The 23,118-nt window shown below is 40.1% G+C and overlaps 1 protein-coding gene across 2 annotated transcripts in view; it reads left to right on the top strand.

Annotated features, from left to right (window-relative positions):
• Positions 1–2,448: 2,448 nt before the first annotated feature.
• The window catches only part of PPP2R5A (protein phosphatase 2 regulatory subunit B'alpha), a 77,216-nt gene continuing 56,546 nt past the window's right edge, over positions 2,449–23,118 (top strand). The window contains exon 1 of one of the 2 annotated variants that reach the window (XM_032136431.2): positions 2,449–3,356. In XM_032136431.2, the coding sequence (XP_031992322.1) occupies positions 3,176–3,356 (181 nt within the window). In that variant the 5' untranslated portion in view covers positions 2,449–3,175. Of the gene's footprint in view, positions 3,357–17,300; positions 17,616–23,118 lie in introns of those variants that run through there. The other variant, XM_058430445.1, reaches the window with a different exon arrangement.

The raw sequence follows: 23,118 nt of genomic DNA, 5'->3' as shown, positions 1-23,118 counted from the left end.
TTTAATAACTTCCAGATGACGACAGAATAGTAGTTCCAAACTTTTGTGTACGTAAGGATAACCTAGGGAAGTTATTAAAAATAGACTTCTCAGTGCTTTTCCCATAGGTTCTAATTCTGTGGGGGGAGGCGGGGAGAGGTCCAGGAATCTGCATTTTCAATAAGCACCCCAGAGGATGCTGATGCAGGTGATCCAGTAACCATGCTTTCAGAAATTCTGCTGTTGAGAACTAAAAATGTGATTGTTATCCTCTGCTCAGTGGGGGAAACAGATGTGTAAAATAACTGAGTTCTTGCTCTCTTGGTGTTGACAGACTTTCAGCTGTGAGTGGTGTGAACACCAAACGCAACAGGAATACAAAGAAGGGAGGCATCACTTCTGGCTGGATTGTCATGCTTTATAAAAGATAGAGGGTTTGAAGAAAAGAAATTTCAAAAAGATGAAAAAAAAGTGGGCCAGGCGCGGTGGCTCACGCCTGTAATCCCAGCGCTTTGGGAGGCGGAGGTGGGCGAATCACGAGGTCAGGAGTTCGAGACAAGCCTGGCCAACATGGTGAAACCCTGTCGCTACTAAAAATACAAAAAATTAGCCGGGCGTGGTGGCAGATGCCTGTAATCCCAGCTACTCGGGAGGCTGAGGCAGGAGAATCGCTTGAACCCGCGAGGCGGAGCTTGCAGTGAGCCGAGATTGTGCCGCCATTGCACTCCAGCCTGGGTGACAGAGCAAGACTCCGTCTCAAAAAAGAAAAAGAAAAAAAAAGCGGATTATTTCAAGATGTTGGAACAGCAAAGACTAAGTGTTGAGAATGCATAACTTCTTTTAGGGGATCAGTATGTGGAATGATGTGTCTGAACTAAAAAGAGTTTGTGTGGGCACACGTAGGAATTTACACTTGGAAAGACAGGAGTCAGATTGCAGAGAGCCTTGAATTTGGACTCTATTCTGCAGGTATTGGGTGGTTCCTCAAACACGCAGGTAAGATAAAAGTGATCTTAAAAGATTGATGTGGCATTGGGACAAAGGCCAACTGTGAAAGTAGATTTAACATGATGTGGAGCTTGACTATGTGAGAAAGCGAAAAGTGTCAGAAACGCTGCTGAGGTTTGAACCTCCTTGACTGGAAGGATTATGTACAATTTCACCGCCCAGCAAATCTGAAGGAGGAAATGTTTTGAGGATTGTATGTTTGGTTCTAGGTCTAGAATTCAACTTCCTACCGAAGTTGGAATCTTCTGTACATATGCATCAGGTGGCTTCGTTTAAATATACGACAACTAGTTTTATTATGTTGAAAGGAAAAGGTCTGGAGCTGGAAGGAGGGGATTACAGATTTGGGTCCATTGGCGCAAAGGGAGGCTGCCTGTTCAGATTAATAATTATTAACGGCCTCCGTATGGAAAACACTGCCCAAAAAACTAAGATGACCAGTCCTTGTCCTTAAGAAATTCAAAATCTAGACGGAATCTCCAAGAAAGAGATTCCGGTAAGAGTACATGGCAAGCCTCCATATCCACACACCACTGACCAATGAATTTGTACTCTTCTCGTTGGAGTAGTTGAGGGCCTTTGGCTCAAGGAGGGGTGAAAATTAGCCGGATACTAAATTGGGAATGAGAAAGCTCTTTTTAGAGGGCGGGGACTTGCAGAACTCTTTGAAGCAGTAGATGCTAGACTGCCCAAACCCCATGCAAGAGTAGCTCTCTGGAATTGCGGAGTCCGAACCTCCCAAGAGCTACCAATTTATTCCGCAACTACCAATTTTGCGGTTTGGGGCCAGTAAGGCGCTAAGACCCGCCCAGGTGTCCAGTACCTCGCAACGATTGGACGAGCTCACCTCCTCGCCTTCCCCGGGCCCCTCGCCCGTCAATCACACTGCTTGCTTGCCACCCGACCTTTGCTGCGCCCCCTTTCAGTGGCGTAACACCTGGCGCTCTTTCGCGCCCCAGCCCTCCGGCGCCCCACCAATCGCTTCAGTTCTTCATTGGCCAGGAGAGAGGTGAGGGAAGGGAAGGGGCGCTCTATTTTGTTCTCTGAACGCACCCTCTCAAGTTTCCCGGTCTTCTCGCAGACGGTCAGGAGAGCAATGACAACCTGGAGCAGTTGCGCATGAGCGCAAAAGTGCCCGCTGGTGGAGGGGCTCTTCCCCTCCCTCCCAACAGATTTGCCACATTTGTTGTGACGCAGGGGCACCCCGCTCGCCGTCTTCACTTACGATTGGCTGTGGCCGAAGCCCGTCACACAGCCCGCCCCACTCCTCTGCCTCAAGAGGCCGCACCTCACGCCGTAGCTGCCGCTTAGCCGTGTGATTGGCTAAGAGGGCTGGCATGCTTTCCCACCCCCTCCCCCGCCGCCGCACCGAGAGGCGGGCGGGACCCCGCGGAAGTTGTCAGTCAAACTCCTCCCTCCCCACCCCTCGCGAGGCCCCTCCCCGGGCCGCGCGCCCTGGCGCGCGCACACGCGCACACACTCCCCGCTCGCCTGTACCAACCACCTTCTCAAGTTGTAGCGGTCGCTCGCCGGGGGTTCTCCGTGGGCGGCCGACGGGCGCGTGGGGGAGGGGGTTCGGGCCGCCCAGCGCGGCAAGGAGCGAGTGTGTGCACGCAGAGGGCCGGGGCCACGGGGTAGCGCCCCCCGGGCGATGAGGGGCCGGCGCTGACCGGGAAGAGCGGGCACCGCGGCAGTGGCTCCGAGGGGACCCGCGATGGCAGCGCCCCGGGAGGAGGCTCCAGGCAGGGCGGGCTGCGCCGGCAGCGGCCGCTGAGGTGCTGGCCGGCCGGCTGGCTGGCGACCGGGGCAGAAGCGACGAGAGGCGCGCTCGGCGCCCGCACCCCCGTGCCCTCGCCTCAGTTGTCTAAACTTCGGGCTCTCTTAAACCCGCCCTGCGCGCCCGGAGTCAACAACTTCTTCACCCCCCTCCGCCCCCGCCCTTCCCTCCGTCAGCCCCGGGAGCTCGCCGCGCGCCGGGGACCAGGAACCTCCGGCGCTGAGATGTGGCCGTGAGGCGTTGGCGGGCGGCGAGGAGAAGCTCGGCGGCGTCCCGGGGCCGGAGGGCCGTGGGGCCGGGGCGCAGGGGCGCGAGCACCCCGCGCCTCTCCCCCGCCTCCTCCTGCCGTCTCCGCCGCTGCCGGTGCCTTGCAAGCAGCAGCCGGAGCTGCCAAGCGCCCGGGCCGCGGAGATGTCGTCGTCGTCGCCGCCGGCGGGGGCTGCCAGCGCCGCCATCTCGGCCTCGGAGAAAGTGGACGGCTTCACCCGGAAATCGGTCCGCAAGGCGCAGAGGCAGAAGCGCTCCCAGGGCTCGTCGCAGTTTCGCAGCCAGGGCAGCCAGGCAGAGCTGCACCCGCTGCCCCAGCTCAAAGGTAACCTCCGAGGGCGCAGCCCCAGGAGCGAGCTCAGGGGCTGGCAACGCTTGCCTTTGCGCCAGCAGAGCCATTTCCTGCTGGGCTTCTCCTGCTCAGCTGGGACTGGTAGTGTGTGAGCCGAGTTCCCCACGATGCCTTGGCGTCCCCTCACCCCCTCCTCCTTATTCAAACAGGTTTTCTGTGAAGTCTTGGCTCTTTCCTTCTAATTCTCACCTGAACTCTTTCCATCCTAGGGGAGGCCAACACTCCTCCCCACCTGCGCGCTTGCTTAACCTGCACTTCCTATCTTGCGTCCCGCGAGGTAGAGTCCTTCACTCTTCTTCCAGGTTTGCCCTTTCCCGGTCTTGCTTTAACAACCGCACGAACCTTCCCGGACCTTCACTTTCCCGAGTGTCAGCTCCTCTGTTCGGCCACTTTTAGCTAGTCCTTTACTTTTACAATTATAAAGCCGTCTGCACCCACCCTCTTCTCAACTTCACTTCCCATTGATTGCCCCTAAGAGTCATCAGACCAGGAATCCGAATGCAAACAACGGTTAAGAGTTAGCTGGCCTTTGGATGTATTTATAAAGAAAGAGCCTAAAATTTGACCAGTGTAGTACCTCATTCACTGGATCGTTAGGTTTAAATGGTATCCTTTAGCTCAAAGAATAGAAAGATTGAAAAATATTCTGTTGTCTGAGACGATACACATGGTCTATTTGGAAATATGAAGGAGTAGGTTAGTGTTGCTTTGCAGTCGAATGGGAACTTAGTTTGCCAGGCAGTGATTCCAGGGACTTTGTAGGTTTGTACAGGAATTCAAATTGGTATCCGTGCCTAATGCCTTGCAGGAGAACTTGGCACTCTTTTTGGCTCACTTTTCCCACTAGGTTTAGAGGATTGTCGATGTTATTTCCTGGTGGTCTAGTTTATTCTTTGTATATTACTCATGTTTAATTTTATAATTTTAATGTCCTTGCTTTTTATGAGATAGAAATGATGGAACAAGATGATAACTCTCCTACATATTTAAATAAAATTTGCAACCTGACGGAAATCCATATCATCTGATGTTCAGATTTTTCAATTCATTTGAAAAAGCTGCAGCATCCCCTTCAAGGCCAGTCTGGTTCTCATTTGTCTTTGGGCCTGTAAATCCAGCCTTAGTTTGGCAAGGAGTCTAAAGAAAACCCCAGATCAAATCACAGTTGACCTACAACAGCTCCAGAACCCTATTGAGACCCTACCTTGCCCTGACTCTTGGAGTGCTTCTAAATCATGACATCTCACAGTTAGAATCAAACTGGCTTTTGAAAAGAGGTTTTGAGATATTAGTCTGTGCTATCGAATTTATCATTTGATTGCTCTTTAGCGTACAAAAATTGTTAAAATTTACATAGCAAAATGGTAGACTATAATGATAGGCATTGCCAAGACTTTAATTCTTGAATGATGTCATAGCTATAAAAGAATATCGTCTTTGCTATTCATAGATTTTAAATTTTACACTTATTTAAAATATCATAGTTTTTTTATACTACTGATTTTTTTTCTCCCATTAAATTGTCAAACTATGTAGTTCGAAGATTTGGTGCCAGGGTTATTTCATAGTTATTTAATTTGCTTTTTAGTAAGATATTCTAGTTTCTTAGTATTGTACTTCTTAATAGTATACTTTAATAAAAGTAATTGAATATTAAACATTTGGTTGGTTTCAAGCCAGGAGATGCAGCTTTGATACGTTTTGCTTTTGTTTTATTTATTTTATTTTATTTTTTTGAGACGGAGTTTCACTCTCGTTGCCCAGGCTGGAGTGCAATGGCGCGATCTCGGCTCACTGCAACCTCCGCCTCCCGAGTTCAAACAATTCTCCTGCCTCAGCCTCCCAGCTAGCTGGGATTACAGGCATGTGTCACCACGGCCGGCTAATTTTGTATTCTTAGTAGAGATGGGGTTTAACTATGTTGGTCAGGCTGGTCTCCAACTCCTGACCTCAGGTGATCGGGCCACCTCGGCCTCCCAAAGTGGTGGGATTACAGGCGTGAGGCACCGCGCCTGGCCACATTTTGCTTTTAAAAGGCTGGCAAAAATATGCATAGAGTCAGTAATCATCTAAGTTATATGATGCAGGGTTCAACAAGTTGAAGGTGCCATATAGTATTTGGTCACTAGTAAAGAAAAAAGTAAATTGGAACTTTACATTAATTGTAGATATTTGCATGAAAATGCAGTATTCATCATAAGGAAAATTATGTATTCAGGATAAATTTATGCAAATTTAATTGAGGAAATAAGACCCTTACTTGGATTACAAACTAATAGTAACAACTTCTTTTACTCCAGATGCCAAAATGCTTGAAAGTGATTTTAAAAAAACAACAACATTCAATTGCTTCAGTTGGAACTTTGGCAGTGTACTTGATACCACAGTGTTGTGTTTTTTCTGCCAGTGGTAGTTTTTTCCATTTGTGGCCTTCAGGAAAACAGTGGAAAGCCCTTTAGTATGTGTATGAAAGAAAGAATTTTTTTTCCTCCTCTGAAATACCATCTTACTGTGGAGTGATTCAGATATCCATGGACTCCAAGATTTTTTAAGTTTCATACCAGCCTGCTTATGTTACACTTTGACCACATGCATCTGAACTGGAAAGGTGCCAACTAGTTTTCCTCAAACCATAGGATTAACAAAATGATCCAACCTTTTCACCTGTAAGAAGTATTTGTGCAAAATCATTTAGTAAGTGGGTTGTAGGATTTTAATGGCAAAAATGTTCAGAATAAATTGTTTTATAATTGAAAGTATTTAATAAACAAGCCTTGTTAAAAGGCTTTTCAGTCTAAACTATTTTGTTTAAGATTCTGGAAGGATTGGTTTGGTAAAGTAGTTGATGCCTTACATTTATATAACATTTTAGCATTTTAAAATTATTTTACCTTAAAAATTTTCTTAAATTATAAAACAGCATTGTTTATGCCAAGTGAAACAATCCAAAGATGTGTAACCCTTAATCCCTGTGTATCTCCTGCTTTTTCACACCTAGTAAGTAAGGGTAACACTGTTGTTTGATAATCCATGGCTCAGTGTATTTTTACAAACATCCTATTCATTGGGTCATCCCTGAACTTTTTGCAAGATCAATATTCCCATTTTATTGATGAGAAAGTTGAGGCCTAAAAAGAATAGTTTCTGGCCTGTGATTACTTATCTGGATGATGTTGCAACTGACACTGGGACCTAGGTCAAATGATTTCAGTATTTGTGCTGTTAACTGTTTTACGTAAATTTGAAGCAGTGTGATAGAGTTGGGTCTCTGGGGTTAGTCCTGGGTCAAAGGTAAATTTTTAATCTTTCTAAGTCGCTTTCCTTATCTTTAAAATAGGGATAATACAAATCTCCCCAGGCCTGTGGGGATTAAGGGGAATAATTTAAGTGCCTAAAAATAGGCAAAGAATGTTAGTTCCCATTCTCTTAAATATTTGAAAATCCAGATTAAAAATATTTTTAAATGAAGGATTATTAATAGGATTACTTACTTAAATGGTAAACTTTCCTAGTGTATTTAAAGTGTGATTTTATTTATAATCAGTTTTCAGATATGATTTATGTGAAGTGCAGCTGTAACATCTTTCAGCACAAGTGTAGAAATGGAAATAGGATTAAGTCAGACTCTTTAAAACATTAAAAGCTGTGGTAAGATTTTTTTACCAAGCGAAGAAATCAACCTAACCAGTAGAATTGTATAGATGTGCAGTCCTCATAGGAGACAGCCAGGAAATAAATAGCAAGATCAGGCTGAAACTGGCTTTGAGATTGAAATCCCCTTCAGAAGAGGTGAAACTTTCCCAAGTAGCACTCAGATTCTTTGTTGGTCCATTCTTAGCAACTGTGTTCCACTAGAGGTATTGAGGCCAGTAATAGTGGTGTTGATTGCAGTGCTTCCTTACCTTTAGGGGGAAAAATGTGTGTGTTTTCTAGAGTAGGTGATCTAAGGTAATTGTGGAACAAGAACACTGACATTATCTTAAGTTCTGTAACTAAGCCTTTCTGTGGAGAGAAAACCGTACTGCTCACTCAACTTTTAAGGTTTATAGATCTTCTCAAAGTTACTGTCATTCCATCTAAACACAATTGGGATGGCACTAGAGGAGAGTTCAAATTCATCTGAAGATGTTAAGAAAATTGTTTACGAAGGGAAATAACATTTTAGTCATTTTAGGACTATTTTCTGAGATATCTCTTCTGGAAGATTTATTTTTTAAAAATTTAAAACTTTTAGGATATTCTTAAGAGAAATTGCTAAAGTGTTCACTGCTAGTCCTCACATAAAGGAAAAACTTTTCTATTTAAACCTATTTTAACATCTTTAGAATTCCTGTTTAGGATCATCTCTTCATTCCCTCCGTTTTATTACCTTATCTGATTGTTAATTGTGGATTATTTTATGAAATGTCCAACTGAATAAAGTGCTAATCCAATAAAATGTATTTGGTAAAATAATGCAACCATTGTAATATGTTACTGTCATGTAAACAGATTTAAATTGTCTTCCTGCATCAGTGATGACTCATTCCTTTCAACTTCAGTTTAGCCATTTTCACCTGCAAGAATAACATTTTTCTCTTGATAAAGTAACAAAGATGAATTAGTCTTTAGGGAGTTATTGCTGCCTTGGATTTCAAAGACAGGTTTACTAACAGAAATAACACATTTAGATTTTTGTGCTTCATTTTTAAAAGTTAGCTTTTTGTAAAAAGCTGGGAATAAAGACTAGTTTATGTGTTTAGCACTGTGGTTCCCAATCCTGGCTATACTTGGAGAGGTTATTTATTTTATTTTTTTATTTTTTTTCATACTGAGTCTCGCTGTGTCCCCAGGCTGGAGTGCAGTGGCACGATCTCTCGGCTCACTGCCACCTCTGCCTCCCAGGTTCAAGCGATTCTCTTGCACGCACCACCATGCCAAGCTAATTTTTGTATTTTTAATAGAGATAGGGGTTTTGCCATGGCTGGTCAGGCTGGTTTTGAACTCCTGACCCCAGGTGTTCTGCCTGCCTTGGCCTCCCAAAGTGCTGGGATTACAGGCGTGAGCCACTGCAGCCGGCCTATACCTGGAGAGTTTAAAACAAAACAAAACAAAAAATACCTGGGCACATCCCTAAGGGATTGTAAATTAATTGGCCTAAGGTAAAATCCACTTAACAGTATTTTTAAAAGCTCCCAGGGTGATTCTAATGCGCAGCCAGGATTGAGAATCACCGGGTTAGCATTGTCTATTGATTTAATTCATTAATTGAGACTTTGTCCTTTTCTCTCTGATACTCATGGTTCATTACCCAGCCTATTAACATTTCCTGCCCTGGCTTCACCTCCTGCTATTTACATTTCACTCTCTTAACTTTGCTGCCCCCTATGGCTTATCAGCTACTTTCCTGAAGGGGAGATAGTGCCATTAGATTCTGGAGTTTAGGTATGATGGGATGATTCTGTTGGTTTGTTGTCATTACCATAATTAAAGCCCAACTATTATTTGATGTAAGGTGGTCAGTTTTCTTTTCTCTGTGATTTTTGGAGCTGGCAAGTAAAATCGAGAACATATGATAGAGGTTTGCCTAATTTTAATCCCATCATTCAGGATAATAAGTAATGATTTCAACCACTTTGGGATGTAAAACTAGTTTCCTCTATATGCTCACAACACTGTTCTGTTTCTTGAAGATCTAGGCCTGATACTACCATTGTATATGTTAAATACAAGATATTGAACAAAGGAACTGTTCTTGAACTTTACTGCGTTTTTGGTCATGCCTTATTTTTATTTCACATTAAGAAATATTTTTCTCCAGAGTGTTTTCATGTCCATCATCTAACTTAATCTTGACCACAGCTTTTTATCGAAGGTAGGGCAGTGAGAACTCAGGGCTGCTTGTATTCTATATTCCTATTTTGTCTTTGTCTTTTCTGGTAACTGGTTTGAATAATACTTGTGTTAGTTGATTTGTTGTTTGGGTGGGCATTCAGTTGTTATTTTGTGATGCTGTCTCTCCAGAATGAGATGGTGAATTTTTCTGTGAAAGCAGAAGTCATTATCTGTTTTTTCAAATCCTGTTATGGTACCAAATACAGTATTTTGTGCATAATGTGGTCATAGAATCACTGTTTCGATGAAGAAATTATCTGTTGGTTGTCTTCTAGTCACCCCTTCCCCTTTAGATTGTGCTGCTTTTAGTGATGTTTGGTGCTATCTACCAGATGTTGATTCTTCTCTGTTTTGTTTTTTGGTTTTCCGTATTTTTTTTTGTCTTGCTCTGTCACCCAGGCTGGAGTGTAGTGGCACAATTGTAACTCACTGCAGCCCCAAACTTCTGGGCTCAGGCAATTCTCCCAAGTAGCTAGGACTACAGGTGTGTGCTGCCACACCCAGCTAAGTTTTTTATTTTTATTCTTGTACAGACAAGTTCTCACTATGTTGTCCTGGCTGGTCTTGAACTCCTGGCCTCATGTGATCCTCTGTCTTTGGCTTCCCAAAAGCTGGGATTACAGATGTGAATCACTGCCTCACCCAGTTTTTTGGTTTTAATATATTTATGCCTAAAACTGGTTCAGGATTATTTAAAACAGGGGAATCCAAGGGAGAGAATACAGTCATGGGTTCTTAGTTTCTGTTTTTGGTTGTGCCAGGAAAGCCCCTTCCTCATCCTTCTTTTCTGCTTATCACTAGAGACAGAAACTAAAAACCATGGCTTCAGGATGCTAAAGGCCCAAAACAAAACGAAACAGAACAACAACAACAAAATAAGGTGGATTGGACAAGCTTGATTTAAAGTAAATGAATTTTGGGTCCTTAATATCTTGGCAGTAAATATAAATGTAGGTTTAAAACGAAAGATTATTTGTATTTTGCCAATGACCAGTATGAGTGACATGTAACATTATTGATGGATTTGTTGCTATGAAAGTTACTGTATAAGATTTGTGAGGAAAAGTAATACTGGGTTGACTTCTAGACGTGGACATGTGTGTATAAAATAACTGAAACAATTTGTTTGCAGTAATTTCTAAGTTTGAGATGCAATCTTTATAAGGATGTCCTTGAAGGAGGTAAAAGGAACAGATTTGAAATATATAATTACTTTTAGTGTATTATTATGTAACAAGGAATCTAAATGCTTTGCTGAAAGAGTTTTATATGACAGACTGGGATTATGCAAAATAAACTCTACTTCTCTGAGCAGGATGTTGACTAATAAGCAGTTTCAAGACTAGTTTTGATATGTCTTTTTGAACTGTTACCTGAAGGATTTTATTTATGTGGGCCTTTTAAGTGAGTAATGAAGAATTTTAGAAATCCTGTAATTTTGATTGGGTTTGCTGAAGAAACATACTGGAATTTATTTATTTTTATTTTTATTTTTTTGGTGGGGGTAGTCTAACTTGGATACTGAAGACAAGGGATTTCTTGGAAACACACTCCTCCTACTGGAATGGTGATGCTAATTGCAGCTACTGTAACCTTACTCTGATGTTGTATCTAGTTGAGCTTTCCAGTGCTGAATGGGATCTCAGAAGTCATTCTGGTTTAGCCTCCGTTGGGAATTGATTTCACTCTTGTTATTCTAATAAATGTCTTGCCATTTCATCAGAGAAGTTTTCTTTAACGTAGGGAGGAGAGTACAGTGTTTTAAAACCCTTATTCTCTCAGGTTTTGCTTAGTTAATGAATAAACCGTTTAGATAATAGCTAAAAGAGGTTGAATACCTGAAACAAGAATTTTTAAATGGCTTAGAACTTGCAGTTCAGTAGTATCAAATCTAAAATTGTATTATTTTTCAGCAGAACGCAGATTTTAAAAAATTGTATATTTTGTCTAATTGGTTTTGTCTTCGTTTCACATTGTATCAAGGATATTCCATAATTATAGCTATTACCATAAGTCAATGGTTATTTGAACTCATTGTTAATCCCCTGCCTCTAAATTGATAAAAGGGAAAAAGGTGAGACAGTTTTTGTTATAACTCCTGAATTTTAATTAGCAAAACTGGGTAGATTTTTAAAACAACTTTTCAACAGGCTTTTCTAAAGAAAAATATCTATTGAAGTTAAAAATAAAATAAGACATAACTTCTGTAGGAATATGTTTCTAATTTTATTAAAACAAGCAACAACAACAACAAAAACTTGCCCTACCATTCTCTTTAAATTGGTCAGTGGCAAAATATTTTGTTTGCTGTGACATTAGACACATACTTGTATATTTTCAAAAATCTAGTACTGAAATCTTTTCCTTTCTTTGGTTTTCCATAGTGCATAAAATTTTGGTGAACCACTGCAGAGATTAAAACTTAGTAAAGTGAATGCAATGATGAATGCTTTTTCTTTTAAATTTAATGTCTTTAGGAGTTTATAGTTGGTGGTGAATACAGACTTGTAAGCAGGCAGTTTCAATTAATGTGTTAAGTGTCATGATAAGAATAAGCTCTAAAATGTTAAGGGAGTATGTGAAGGACTCAATCCCGTTTTGGTACGGGAGGGGAGCGATCAGGGAAAGTTTCCTGAAGAAAGTGACAGGTAAACTGCTATCTAAAAGGCCAGAAGGTGTTAGGCCAAGATAGATGGGCTAAGAGGTCCACCCAAAAGACAATATATGGAGACCCAAAGGTGATTGAGCATAGCATATTTTGGGAATTACCAGCAGTTTACATAGCTGTGATCTAGAATATAGGTTACATTCTATATCTCTATGTGGTATATTCTATATCACTAGAGAAGTGGAACAGCATTTAGGGTCTAGTGCATAGTCTTGTTGCTATGTTGAAGAATGGATGTAGGCAATTTATTGCATTCATACCTGACAGTAACATGAAGAGTGTATTGGGAAATGAGAGTGAGTAACACTAGTGAGGATACTGACACAGTAATCCAGACAAGAGATAAAGAAAGGTGCTTGTCCAAGTGAGGATGGGGTGGTATCATAGGCAAAATCTGGTGAGAGGGAACAATCAAAGATGATACATATCTAACTTGGGCAACTGGATGTATGATAGCAGTTTATTGAAAGGGAAAAAGGGAGACATTAGATTTGGGAGGAGAAGAGAATGGTTCTTTGTTGGACAGGTCGAAGTGTCCATGGGAAATTGAAGTGAAGCTGCCTAGTAGGAAGGTGGATTATTTGGATATGGAGCAATGTGCTAGAGATAATTTGAGAGTCTTTGGCTTACATGTGGCATTTGAAGCAATGGAAGTAGAAGCAACTGCCCACTGAAAATGGATAGAATGAGAAGATGCCAAGGAATACCAACATTGAGATAATGGGTAAGGGAAAAACGTACAACCAAGAGCCAAGAGAGACAGCTGGAGTGGAGGCCAAAGAAGACAGGAGAGAGTGGAGACAAGGCTGTCGGGAGGAGAGTCTTTAAAAACTGGGGGATGGGTGGGGAAAGTAGTAACAGTGGATAACTGTGGGCAAGTCAAGTAGGAACTGAAAAGTTTCCATGGGTTAGTCTTTAGGCAACATTGGTGACTTGAGAGGCGTTTGGAGGACTGATAACGTGAAATGAGATTTGTGTAAGGTGGATAGTGAGTGGAAATTGTAAAAGCTGAATGAGTTAGTATGGACAACTCTTTCAGAAAGTTTGGCAGTTAAAAATTACCATAGCTACTGGGTAGAGAATGCATCGTAGCAGAACAAGATTTTTAGGAGGACAAGTTAGGAGATTAATAAGCCAGGTAAGACATTATGTGACTTGGGCTAGGGTAGTAGCCCAAGATGGAGAGAAAAAGATGCATTTGAGATATATCTTAGATAGGACCTTGTTAATGAATTGTTTGGGAGGAGATGGAAAGGCAGAGGTGTAGAAGTCAAGGATGACTCTCACGTGCTTTAGCTTGGACACCTGGGTGGATAGGAATATGTCCCACCACCGAGAAGGGAGTACACTGGAGGGGGAATCAGGTATAGAGGGAAAATCCAGAGTTGTATTTTGGAAATTTTAAATTTGAGATGCCATTTAGAAACCCAGTTATAGCTATCAAATAGACCACTGCATATGTGAATCAAAGAGTGCCCATTTGGTAATTTCTATGACTTCTAAACATTAACTGTATTCTTTATATTAACCTTTAATGGCCTGCCAAGACTTTCAGATTTGCTTATAAGAAGACATTGATAGTTTGGGTTGCTGGCCACTTAGTCTCCTGGCCAAATTGGGATTATCTATTCCCTACTGTATAGAACATCTTCTGTGTACACTGCATGATAAGATGTCGTTGTTATGTGCATGAAGGAGAGCACGAAATATGCTGGGACAAGTTGCCTGAATAAGGTTAAAGTGCCTGCTTTTTGTCTTTAGACTATAAGTGCTTTGAGACCCAAGAGCCGTATCTTCCTACACAGGATTTAGATAGTCAGTGCTGTTTTATATTTATTGAATGAAAGAATGAAGCAAAAGCTATTAAATTGATTGAAAGAAAAACATCATTTTATATCATACAATAATTTACAATTTTAGGATGATTTATAACTGAGTAATGTTTACCTGCAACACTAAACTGGTTAGCATTTTATAGATGAAAAAACCAAAACCTAGGTAGGTTACATTCTTGTGCCAGTCATGTATGACTTGCTCTTCTCAGTTGGTTGCTGATTCCTCTATTAAATGGAAGGTGTTTGTTGCCTGGACTGAAGCAAAGTTGAGTACCTTATTTCCTTACAGTGCAACAGAGAAATATTTATAATTGAGAACCTTATCAAGAGAAATACGTTTCTTTTTCTTTCCTTCTCTTTTTTTTTTTTTTTTTTTTTTTTTGAGACCGAGTCTCACTCTGTCGCCCAGGCTGGGGTGTAATGGCACAATCTCTGCTCACTGCAACCTCTGCCTCCTGGGTTCAAGTGATTCTCCTGCCTCAGCCTCCCGAGTAGCTGCCACCCCGCCTGGCTAATTTTTTGTGTGTGTGTTTTTAGTAGAGACAGGGTTTCACTATGTTGGCCAGCCTGGTCTTAAACCCCTGACCTCATGATCCACCCGCTCCGGCCTCCCAAAATGCTGGGATTACAGTCGTGAGCCACCATGCCCAGCCAATACATTTCTTTTTGATAACTTGAAATAAGATTTGCATAAGGTGAAAAGTGAGTGGAAATTGTAAAAGCTGAATGAGTAAGTCTTTAGACTATTGTCTTTGGTCTAACTAAAGACTAAGACTAAGCCTATAGCCTGTAGTCTTTAGACCTTTAGACTATAGTATAGTCTTTAGACTATAGGTGCTGGGCAAGTAAGCCAGTATTGAACGTAGATTTTTCTAAGACCCGTTAAAGCAAGGGATCTTTGTTTCTTAAATTCTTCTGATACAAAAATGCTTCATTGATCTTCTTTAAAGCACCTTTTAGGTAACCTAAAGTTTTTCTCAAAAAAATACGAGAGCATTTGTTTTATGAATGAGTACTGAGAAACAAGATGAAGTGAATTGTTAATCATTCAGCACATTTGTGTCACAGTTAGATTTTGGAGTCACCACTCAAAGTTATAATGATCTGTAATTAGCTTGAAGAAATTGTAGATTATCAAGAACTGATTAGAATCTACTTGTTTTTGCTTCTTTTGGAAATGTTGGGTATATTCTGGTCCCCTTTTACACAAAGTTTTTGAAAACTTTTTAAAATACTCTTCCACATTAGCATAGTACTATCTTTCTGATCATTTCTTCTCAATTTGAAAGAGGAAAAAAGTTAGGTCAAGATAACAGAGACTTGGATATAAAAGTCAACTGGGTTAATCGATCACTTGACTGATTTTATTCTTCCACTAAAACTTCCAGACAAGCTGAAATGAGAGTTAGATGTCATCTCCTGAAATAGTTTTCCACATACTTTTGTGCTTCCAGTGAATGAACCAACCTAATTTTGAATCCAGAGTGAACATAAATTAGCAAATATGACAATGAAGTGCTTTTAAGATGCATTTATTTCCCACAGTCATACTGCCTTCATAAGACTTTTTTTTTTTTTTTTTTTTTGAGACAGAGTCTCGCTCTGTCCCCCAGGCTGGAGTGCAGTGGTATGATCTCTGCTCCCTGCAACCTCCACATCCTGGGTTCAAGCAGTTCTTCTGTCTCAGCCTCCCGAGTAGCTGGGATTACAGGCTCCCGCCACCACAACTGGCTAATTTTTGTATTTTTAGTAGATACGGAGTTTTGCCATGTTGGCCATGCTGGCCTTGAACCGCTGGTCTCGAACCCCTGACCTCAAGTGATCTGCCTGCCTCTGCCTCCTAAAGCGCAGGGATTACCAGGTGTGAGCCACCGTACCTGGCCCATAAAAAATTTTGATTATTCATGTAGGAAAGCTAAAAATAACTCAGCCTTCACCTAGCTGCCGTATATCTAGTCACTGGTTTTGGTACTTCGTCTGTTTTGATAATCTGTTTTTAATTTGGATCACCTGGATACTCTATATTTTTAAGAACTAATTTTTTTAAGATCTAGAGAAGTAACTTCTATAGAACAGGAATGACTATTTTAGGTTATAATACAATACTTGCTGTGAGTCATAAGCAAATCTCAGTTTTCATGGTTTTCTAAAATAAACTCATTTAAAGAATATGTAATGGGAAGTGTCATATTTTAAACTACCCCATTTTATTACTTATTTATTATTTTTGTAAAAACTTATAGACTCACTGTTAAAACAACTCAAAGGAGAATCTTAACGATGGTAGAAAGTAAAAATTCCCACCCAGAGGAAATCCCTCTTAAATTTTTGAGCATCTTCCCCTATTTTCCCATGAGTGGGATCACACTGTATATGCTGTTCGATAGCCTATTATTTTCTGTTAATAGAATATTAAAAATAGCAAATTTCTGAATGAAAAAATATTAGAATCAATTTAGAATTGTTTGTGAATAAAGTTTTTATTTCTGGAAATACTGAACCAACTCATTTGAAACCTTGGTTATAAGTTTCTTAACGTTTAATGGAAAGGAAATAATTTCTAAGAGTACTAGTATTTAATTTCATGGAAATTATATGTGAATCTCTTGGAAAATCCAATTTAAAGAATGTGCCGTTTTAAAATATATATATAGTATTTTATATAATTTCCAGGGTTCTTGGATTTCCCCACCACCACCATCCCAAAGCCCATTTATGCTGATGGTAGAAGGAAGTGGGATGTCTGTAGAGCTTAGGTCCTGCTCTAGAGACTTGAACACCTTGTTTTTGTTTGTTTGTTTGAGACAGGGTCTTGCCCTGTCACCCAGCCTAGAGTGCAGTGGTGCAATCTCCTCACTGCAACTTCTGCCTCCTGGTTCAAGCAGTTCTCCTACCTCAGTCTTCTGAGTAGCTGGGATTACAGCTGCGAGCCACCACACCTGGCTAATTTTTGTATTTTTAGTAGAGATGGAGTTTCGCCATGTGGGCCAGTCTGGTCTCGAACTCCTGGCCTCAAGTGATCTGCCCACCTTGGCCCCCCAAAGTGCTGGGATTACAGGTGTGATCCACCATGCCCAGCCCAGTTAATTTTTTGAAATAAAAAATAGCAGTAGTTGCGGATATACTTACATTTGAATGGTAATTGATTAAAACATGGAAATATTTAAGTTCTTAAAAGTTTTAGTTAGTATTGTAGGGGTTTTCTTAAAATACATACATTTATATATTAGAACATTATCAAACTGGTAGTGCATATATGTTCTAATTTCCTGAAATATGATGTCTACAGTTTTTTCCCACCATTTTCAATTTTAATGAAATCACAGAACCTTAATAAGTCATATTTAGTCACAGTGCTCTGAATCATTTGTTAATAAACGTTTCTATTGTTAGTTTATAATAGCCTGCTCTCTAAAGTTTCAAATAAAAGCTGATTTTAGATTTTTAGTTATTATTGTTCTAGGGGTATTGCCAAAAAAAGCTACATGTCCTATATTCTGTGCCAGTTTCTTAAATTAGAATCTTGGATTGCATCCTCAGCGTGTCACTGTAGTGGTATTGCTGGGTTGCTATGATACAGTGCTTGTTCTATAATTTGTAGCATGAATCCTATATGAGATCTTACTTTAGATTTCAAGTATGTTAGCAGCAGTAATTAGGGATGTTTTCCTCTAAGGAAAATTATAGTTATAAAATTATTTGTTAAAAATGATTCCTGCTACTTCAAATTATTTATCCTTAAATGTAGAGGATTAACAGTGAACAACTTGAAATAACTTGGTTATCACCTCAGAAGTTTAGTTTATCACTGATTTAATGAAGATGGGCAAGAAGAGGAAGGCTTTATGATAATGAGTATGTATATTAAGATTTCAGTGTTCTACTTGGTATTTGAAATCTTGAGAGAAATGAATAGAGACCAGATTTTCTGGGAAGATGCATTTGAAACAGTACAAGCAAAACCACATTACAGGGGAAAACTACAAATTATGTTACTGTATTGTATTAAAAATTTGGTGAACTGTTCTTAAAACCAGCCCTCTGTGGCCATCTTAATAAGCTATTAATACTACCTCTTTTTCATTTTATGTGTTGGTTTTAGTATTTCATTTACATGTTCCTTGAAAATTTTTATTAATCTAATTTAGTATTATAAGTTATAAGAAACATAAAGACAAAACTAGTGGATTCTATGTATGTGTTGTATACACACTGGTGGTGGAATGAAGTTTATGTGATTATTGGTCAGTGGCATTGCTGCAGTTGATCTTTAAACTTTTACTGTCTCTCAGCAATGTTTTGGGTATTTGATTTGAAAGTATTTTAGAGACCAGAACTGGACTAAATTTTTAAAACAGCTCTATTGAGATGTAATTCATATACTATGTAATTCCCCATTTAAAGTATACAATTCCATGGCTTTTAGTATATTCACAGACACGTGCAGCTACCACAGTCAATTTTAGAATAGTTTTTTTTTGTTTTTTTTTGTTTTTTTTTTTTGAGACGGAGTCTTGCTCTGTCGCCCAGGCTGTAGTGCAGTGGCGCGATCTCGGCTCACTGCAAGCTCCGCCTCCCGGGTTCACGCCATTCTCCTGCCTCAGCCTCTCCGAGTAGCTGGGACTACAGGCGCCCGCCACCACGCCCGGCTAATTTTTTGTATTTTTTAGTAGAGACGGGGTTTCACCGTGGTCTCGATCTCCTGACCTCGTGATCCGCCCGCCTCGGCCTCCCAAAGTGCTGGGATTACAAGCGTGAGCCACCGCGCCCGGCCAATTTTAGAATAGTTTTATCATCTTAAAAAGAAATCCCATGCCCTTTAACTATCACCCCCTGTTCCTTTAGGGATTCTCTGAGTAACCATTGATTTACTTTCCATCTCTAGATTTCCCTATTCTGGACATTTCATGTGAATGGAATATTATAATATGTGGTCTTTCGTAATAGGCTTCTTTCATTCACTTTGCATAATGTTTTCCAGGATTTATTCTTGTTGTAGCATGTGTTAGTACTTCATTCCTTTTTATGGCTGAATAATATTCTATTGTATGGTTATACCATGTTTTATTTATCCATTCCTCACTTGATAGACATTTTGGTTCTTTCTACTGTTTGATTATGAATAATGCTGCTATGAACATTTGTATACAAGTTTTTGTGTGGACATATGTTTTCATTTCTCTTGGGTATATGTAGGAGTGGAACTACTCGGTTATAAGGTAATTCTGGGCTTAGTCACTTGAGAAATTGCCACAGTTTTTTCCATAGTGGCTGCACTATTTTACACTCCCACTTGTGGTATATGAGGATTCTCATTGCTCCACATCCTTACCAGTACTTCTTATTTTGACTTTTTGATTATAGCCATCCTAATGGATGTGAAGTAGTATCTCCTCGTGGTTATGATTTGCATTTCCCTAATTACTAATGATGTCAAGTGTCTTTGAACATGCTTATTGGCCATTTGTGTATGTTCCTTGGAGAAATGGCTCTTTAGATCCTTTGCCCACTTTTGAATTGTTTTTTGTCTTTTTATCGAGTTGTAAGAATTCTTTATATATCCTTGATATAAGCCCCTTGTGTCTTTTCACTTTCTTGGTGGTATCCTTTGAAGCGCAAACGTTTTAAATTTTGATTAAGTCTAAATTCTCTTTTTTCTTGTTACTCGTGCTTTTGGAGTCATTTCTAAGGATCCTTTCCCAAATATGAGGCTATGAAGATTTACCCCTGTGTTTTCTTGTAAGAATTTTGTAATTTTAACCTTTACATTTAGGTCTTTGGCCATTTTGAGTTAATTTTTATATAGGGTATGACTTAAGGATTCAAATTCATTATTTTGTGTGTAGTTATCACATTTATCTCTACACTGCTTGTTGAAAATACTTCTTTCCCCATTAGATGGTCTTGGCCCTTTTGTTGAAAATTAGCACATGGTTTTATTTCTGGATTCTCAATTCTATCCCATTGATCTATATGTCTATTCTTGTGTCAGTACCACACTGTCTTGATTACTTGTTTTATATAGTAAGTTTTGAAATGGGATAGTGTGAATCTTCCTACTTTGTTTTTCTTTTTCAGGATTGTTTCGGCTGTTATTGGTTTACTTATAACTGCAAAGTTAAGTTTTTGATTTAAGATCTTTTGTTCTTTCTTATATAGACAATTGTAGCTATATCTTTCTCTCTAAACACCCTTAAATTTTGGTATGTTATGTCTTCATTTTCATTTGTCTCAACGTATTTTTTATTTTCTTTTAGGTTTCTTCTTTGACCCATTAGTTATTTAAGAATCATTTAATTTCCAAAGATTTTTGAATTTCCCAAAAATATTTTAACTTCTCTTTTTTAAGAGATGGGGTCGGCCAGGTGCGGTGGCTCACCCCGGTAATTCCAGCACTTTGAGAGGCTGAGGTGGGTGAATCACCTGAGGTCGGGGGTTCAAGACTAGCCTGACCAACATGGAGAAACCCTGTCTCTTCTTAAAATACAAAATTAGCCGGGGTGGTGGCGCATGCCTGTAATCCCAGCTACTTGGAAGGCTGAGGCAGGAGAATCGCTTGAACCTGGGAGGCGGAGGTTGCGGTGAGCCGAGATCACGCCATTACACTCCAGCCTGGGCAACAAGAGCGAAACTCCATTTCAAAAACAAAAAAAGAGATGGGGTCTCGCTGTGTTGCCCAGGCTCGAGTGCAGTGGCCGTTCACAGATGCTGTAATAGTATGCTGTGGCCTCTTAACTCCTGGCTTCGAAGGAATCCTTGTTGCCTCAGCCTCTCAAGTAACTGAGCCTACAGGTACATGCTACCAAGCCCGGCCCCCAATTTTTTTTTTTTTTTTGAGACAGAGCCTCGCTGTATGCCAGGCTGGAGTACAGTGGCTCAATCTCAGCTCACTGCAAGCTCCGCCTCCCGGGTTTACGCCATTCTCCTGCCTCAGCCTCCCGAGAACCTGGGACTATAGGCGCCCGCTACCACGCCTAGCTAATGTTTTGTATTTTTAGTAGAGATGGGGTTTCACCTTGTTAGCCAGGATGGTCTCAATCTCCTGACCTTGTGATCCTCCCAAAGTGCTGGGATTACAGGTGTGAGCCACCGCGCCCGGCCCCGGCCCCAGCCCCTGCCCCCGATTTTTTAATGTTACTGATTTCTAACTTCATTCCTTTGTGGTCAGAGAACATAGTTTGTATTTCTGTTCTTTTAAAATTTTTGAGGTTTGTTTTATTATCTGGTATGTGGTCTGGTTTTTCCTGGTGGATGTACCATGTGTGCTTGAGAATATATATTCTCCTGTTGTTGGGTGGAGTGTTCTACAGTGAGTATAAATTCTATAGTGTTCCGTAGACACCTGTTAGGTGTAGTTGGTTTATGTGTGTTCAAAGTTGTCTTCTCGTTGATCTTCCACCTAATTGTTCTATCCATTATTGAAAGTGGGGTGTTGAAGGCTTCAACAATTATTGCTTTTGAATTTTCTGTTTCTCTCTTTGTTTCTGTCAGTTTTTCTTCATATATTTTGGTACTATGTTAGGTGCAAATATGTTTATAATTGTTACCCTCTTCCTGAAAGACTGACCCTTCTATCATTACAAAATGACCCTCTTTAGATATGAGATAAAGAGTATCTTTATATAATGATATTTATATCTAAATAAGATATGAGGATGAAAAATAATACACATCCAAACAGCCACAAGAAAACTGGAGTGGCTATACTAATGTTAGGAATAATGCTCAAAATCCTAAGGAAATTGAACACTTGAACAAAGGATTCTTAGCAAAGCAATTTTACTTCTGCACAGAGGGTGCCTCCCTGGCCAGTTGCCATGAGAGCACACCTGAACAAAGGGGCACGAGAGCCTTTATTCCGGATGCAAGTCCTGCCCCTGTACCCTTTCCCCATTGGCCAGGGTCGGGTAGTACAATCTAAACTAATCCTGGTTGGCTAAACATTTTATTTTTTTTAGACAGGGTGGGCACGTAAAGGAAAGTGGAGGGAATAGGGGAAGGGGTGTCTGTATTGAGCCATAAAGTTAGTCCTCTTTCCAAATAAGGAAAGGAACGTGAGCTGGTACTGATAACACTTGGTAGTGTGGTGTGCCTGGGCATTTAACAAAGGCAAGAAGGGAAAAGGGGGGAAAAAGGAGAAAAATGGAGGGGGGGTAACTATGAATTAAAGAATAAAAGATTGATCAGATTATTTGAAGAGAAACCTCATCATATCCCACACTAATATCAAACAAAACAGACTTTAAAAATATATATAGTTTGATATATATCTTATATCTATGTCTATTTAAGATATGAGACAAAAGTTTTTAAAGTCTGTTTTGTCTGTATATGTCAAACATTTACCTATTTTTTAAAGTCTGTTTTATCTAATATTGGTATAGCCACTCCAGCTTTCTTGTGGTTGTTTACATGATATATTATTTTTCATCTTTTTATTTTCAATCTACTTGTATTTTTAAATTTAAATTGTATCTTCTGGAGACTTAGATCATTTTTTAAAAATTCAGTTTGACAATCTCTACCTTTTGACGGGCTTGGTTAATCCATTTACATTTATTTATTTATTTATTTATTGAAACGGAGTCTTGCTTGGTCACCCAGGATAGAGTGTAGTGGCGCAATCTCTACTCACTGCAACCTCTGCCGCCAGGGTTCAAGCAGTTCTCCTGCCTCAGTCTCCCAAGTAGCTGGGCTTACAGGTACCTGCCACCATGCCTGGCTAATTCTTTTTGTACTTTTTAGTAGAGACAGGGTTTCACCATCTTGGCCAGGCTGGTCTTGAACTCCTGACCTTGTGATCCACCCACCTGGGCCTCCCAAAGTGCTGGGATTACAGGCATGAGTCACCACGCCTCTCCGGTTAATCCATTTACACTTAATGTAGTTGTTCATATAGTTGGATTTATGTCTGCCATTTTACTTTGTTTTCTCTGTACCTCATGTCTTTTTTTGTTCTCTATTTTATTGTGTTCTTTTTCTGTTTTCTTTAGTATTAAGTGAATATTTTCTAATGCAGCATTTAAACTTGTGTAATGATTATTTTTCATACATATTTTTGAGAGTTTTTTTTTTTTTTAGTGGCTGCCCTTGGGTTTACTATATACATCTTAACTTATTAGAATCAGCTTCAAATTTATACAAGCTTTGTTCCAGTGAGATGTAGAATCATTATTCCTATATGCCTCTATTTCCTTTCCTCCTTTTTTGTGATGTTAGTGTTATATAATATCTATTAATATTACAACCCCGAGAATATATTGTTATAATTATTACTTTACCGTAAGTAGTTCTTTAATGCAGCACAACTTTCCTCCCACCTCCTCCTTTGTGCTGTTATTAGCAAATACATTACATT

The sequence above is a fragment of the Hylobates moloch genome, unplaced genomic scaffold, assembly GCF_009828535.3.
Source record: "Hylobates moloch isolate HMO894 unplaced genomic scaffold, HMol_V3 SCAFFOLD_18, whole genome shotgun sequence".
In the NCBI taxonomy this organism is placed as follows: domain Eukaryota; kingdom Metazoa; phylum Chordata; class Mammalia; order Primates; family Hylobatidae; genus Hylobates; species Hylobates moloch.
Note: the sequence above shows the minus strand (reverse complement) of the source record. Positions and strands in the feature narration are given on the sequence as shown.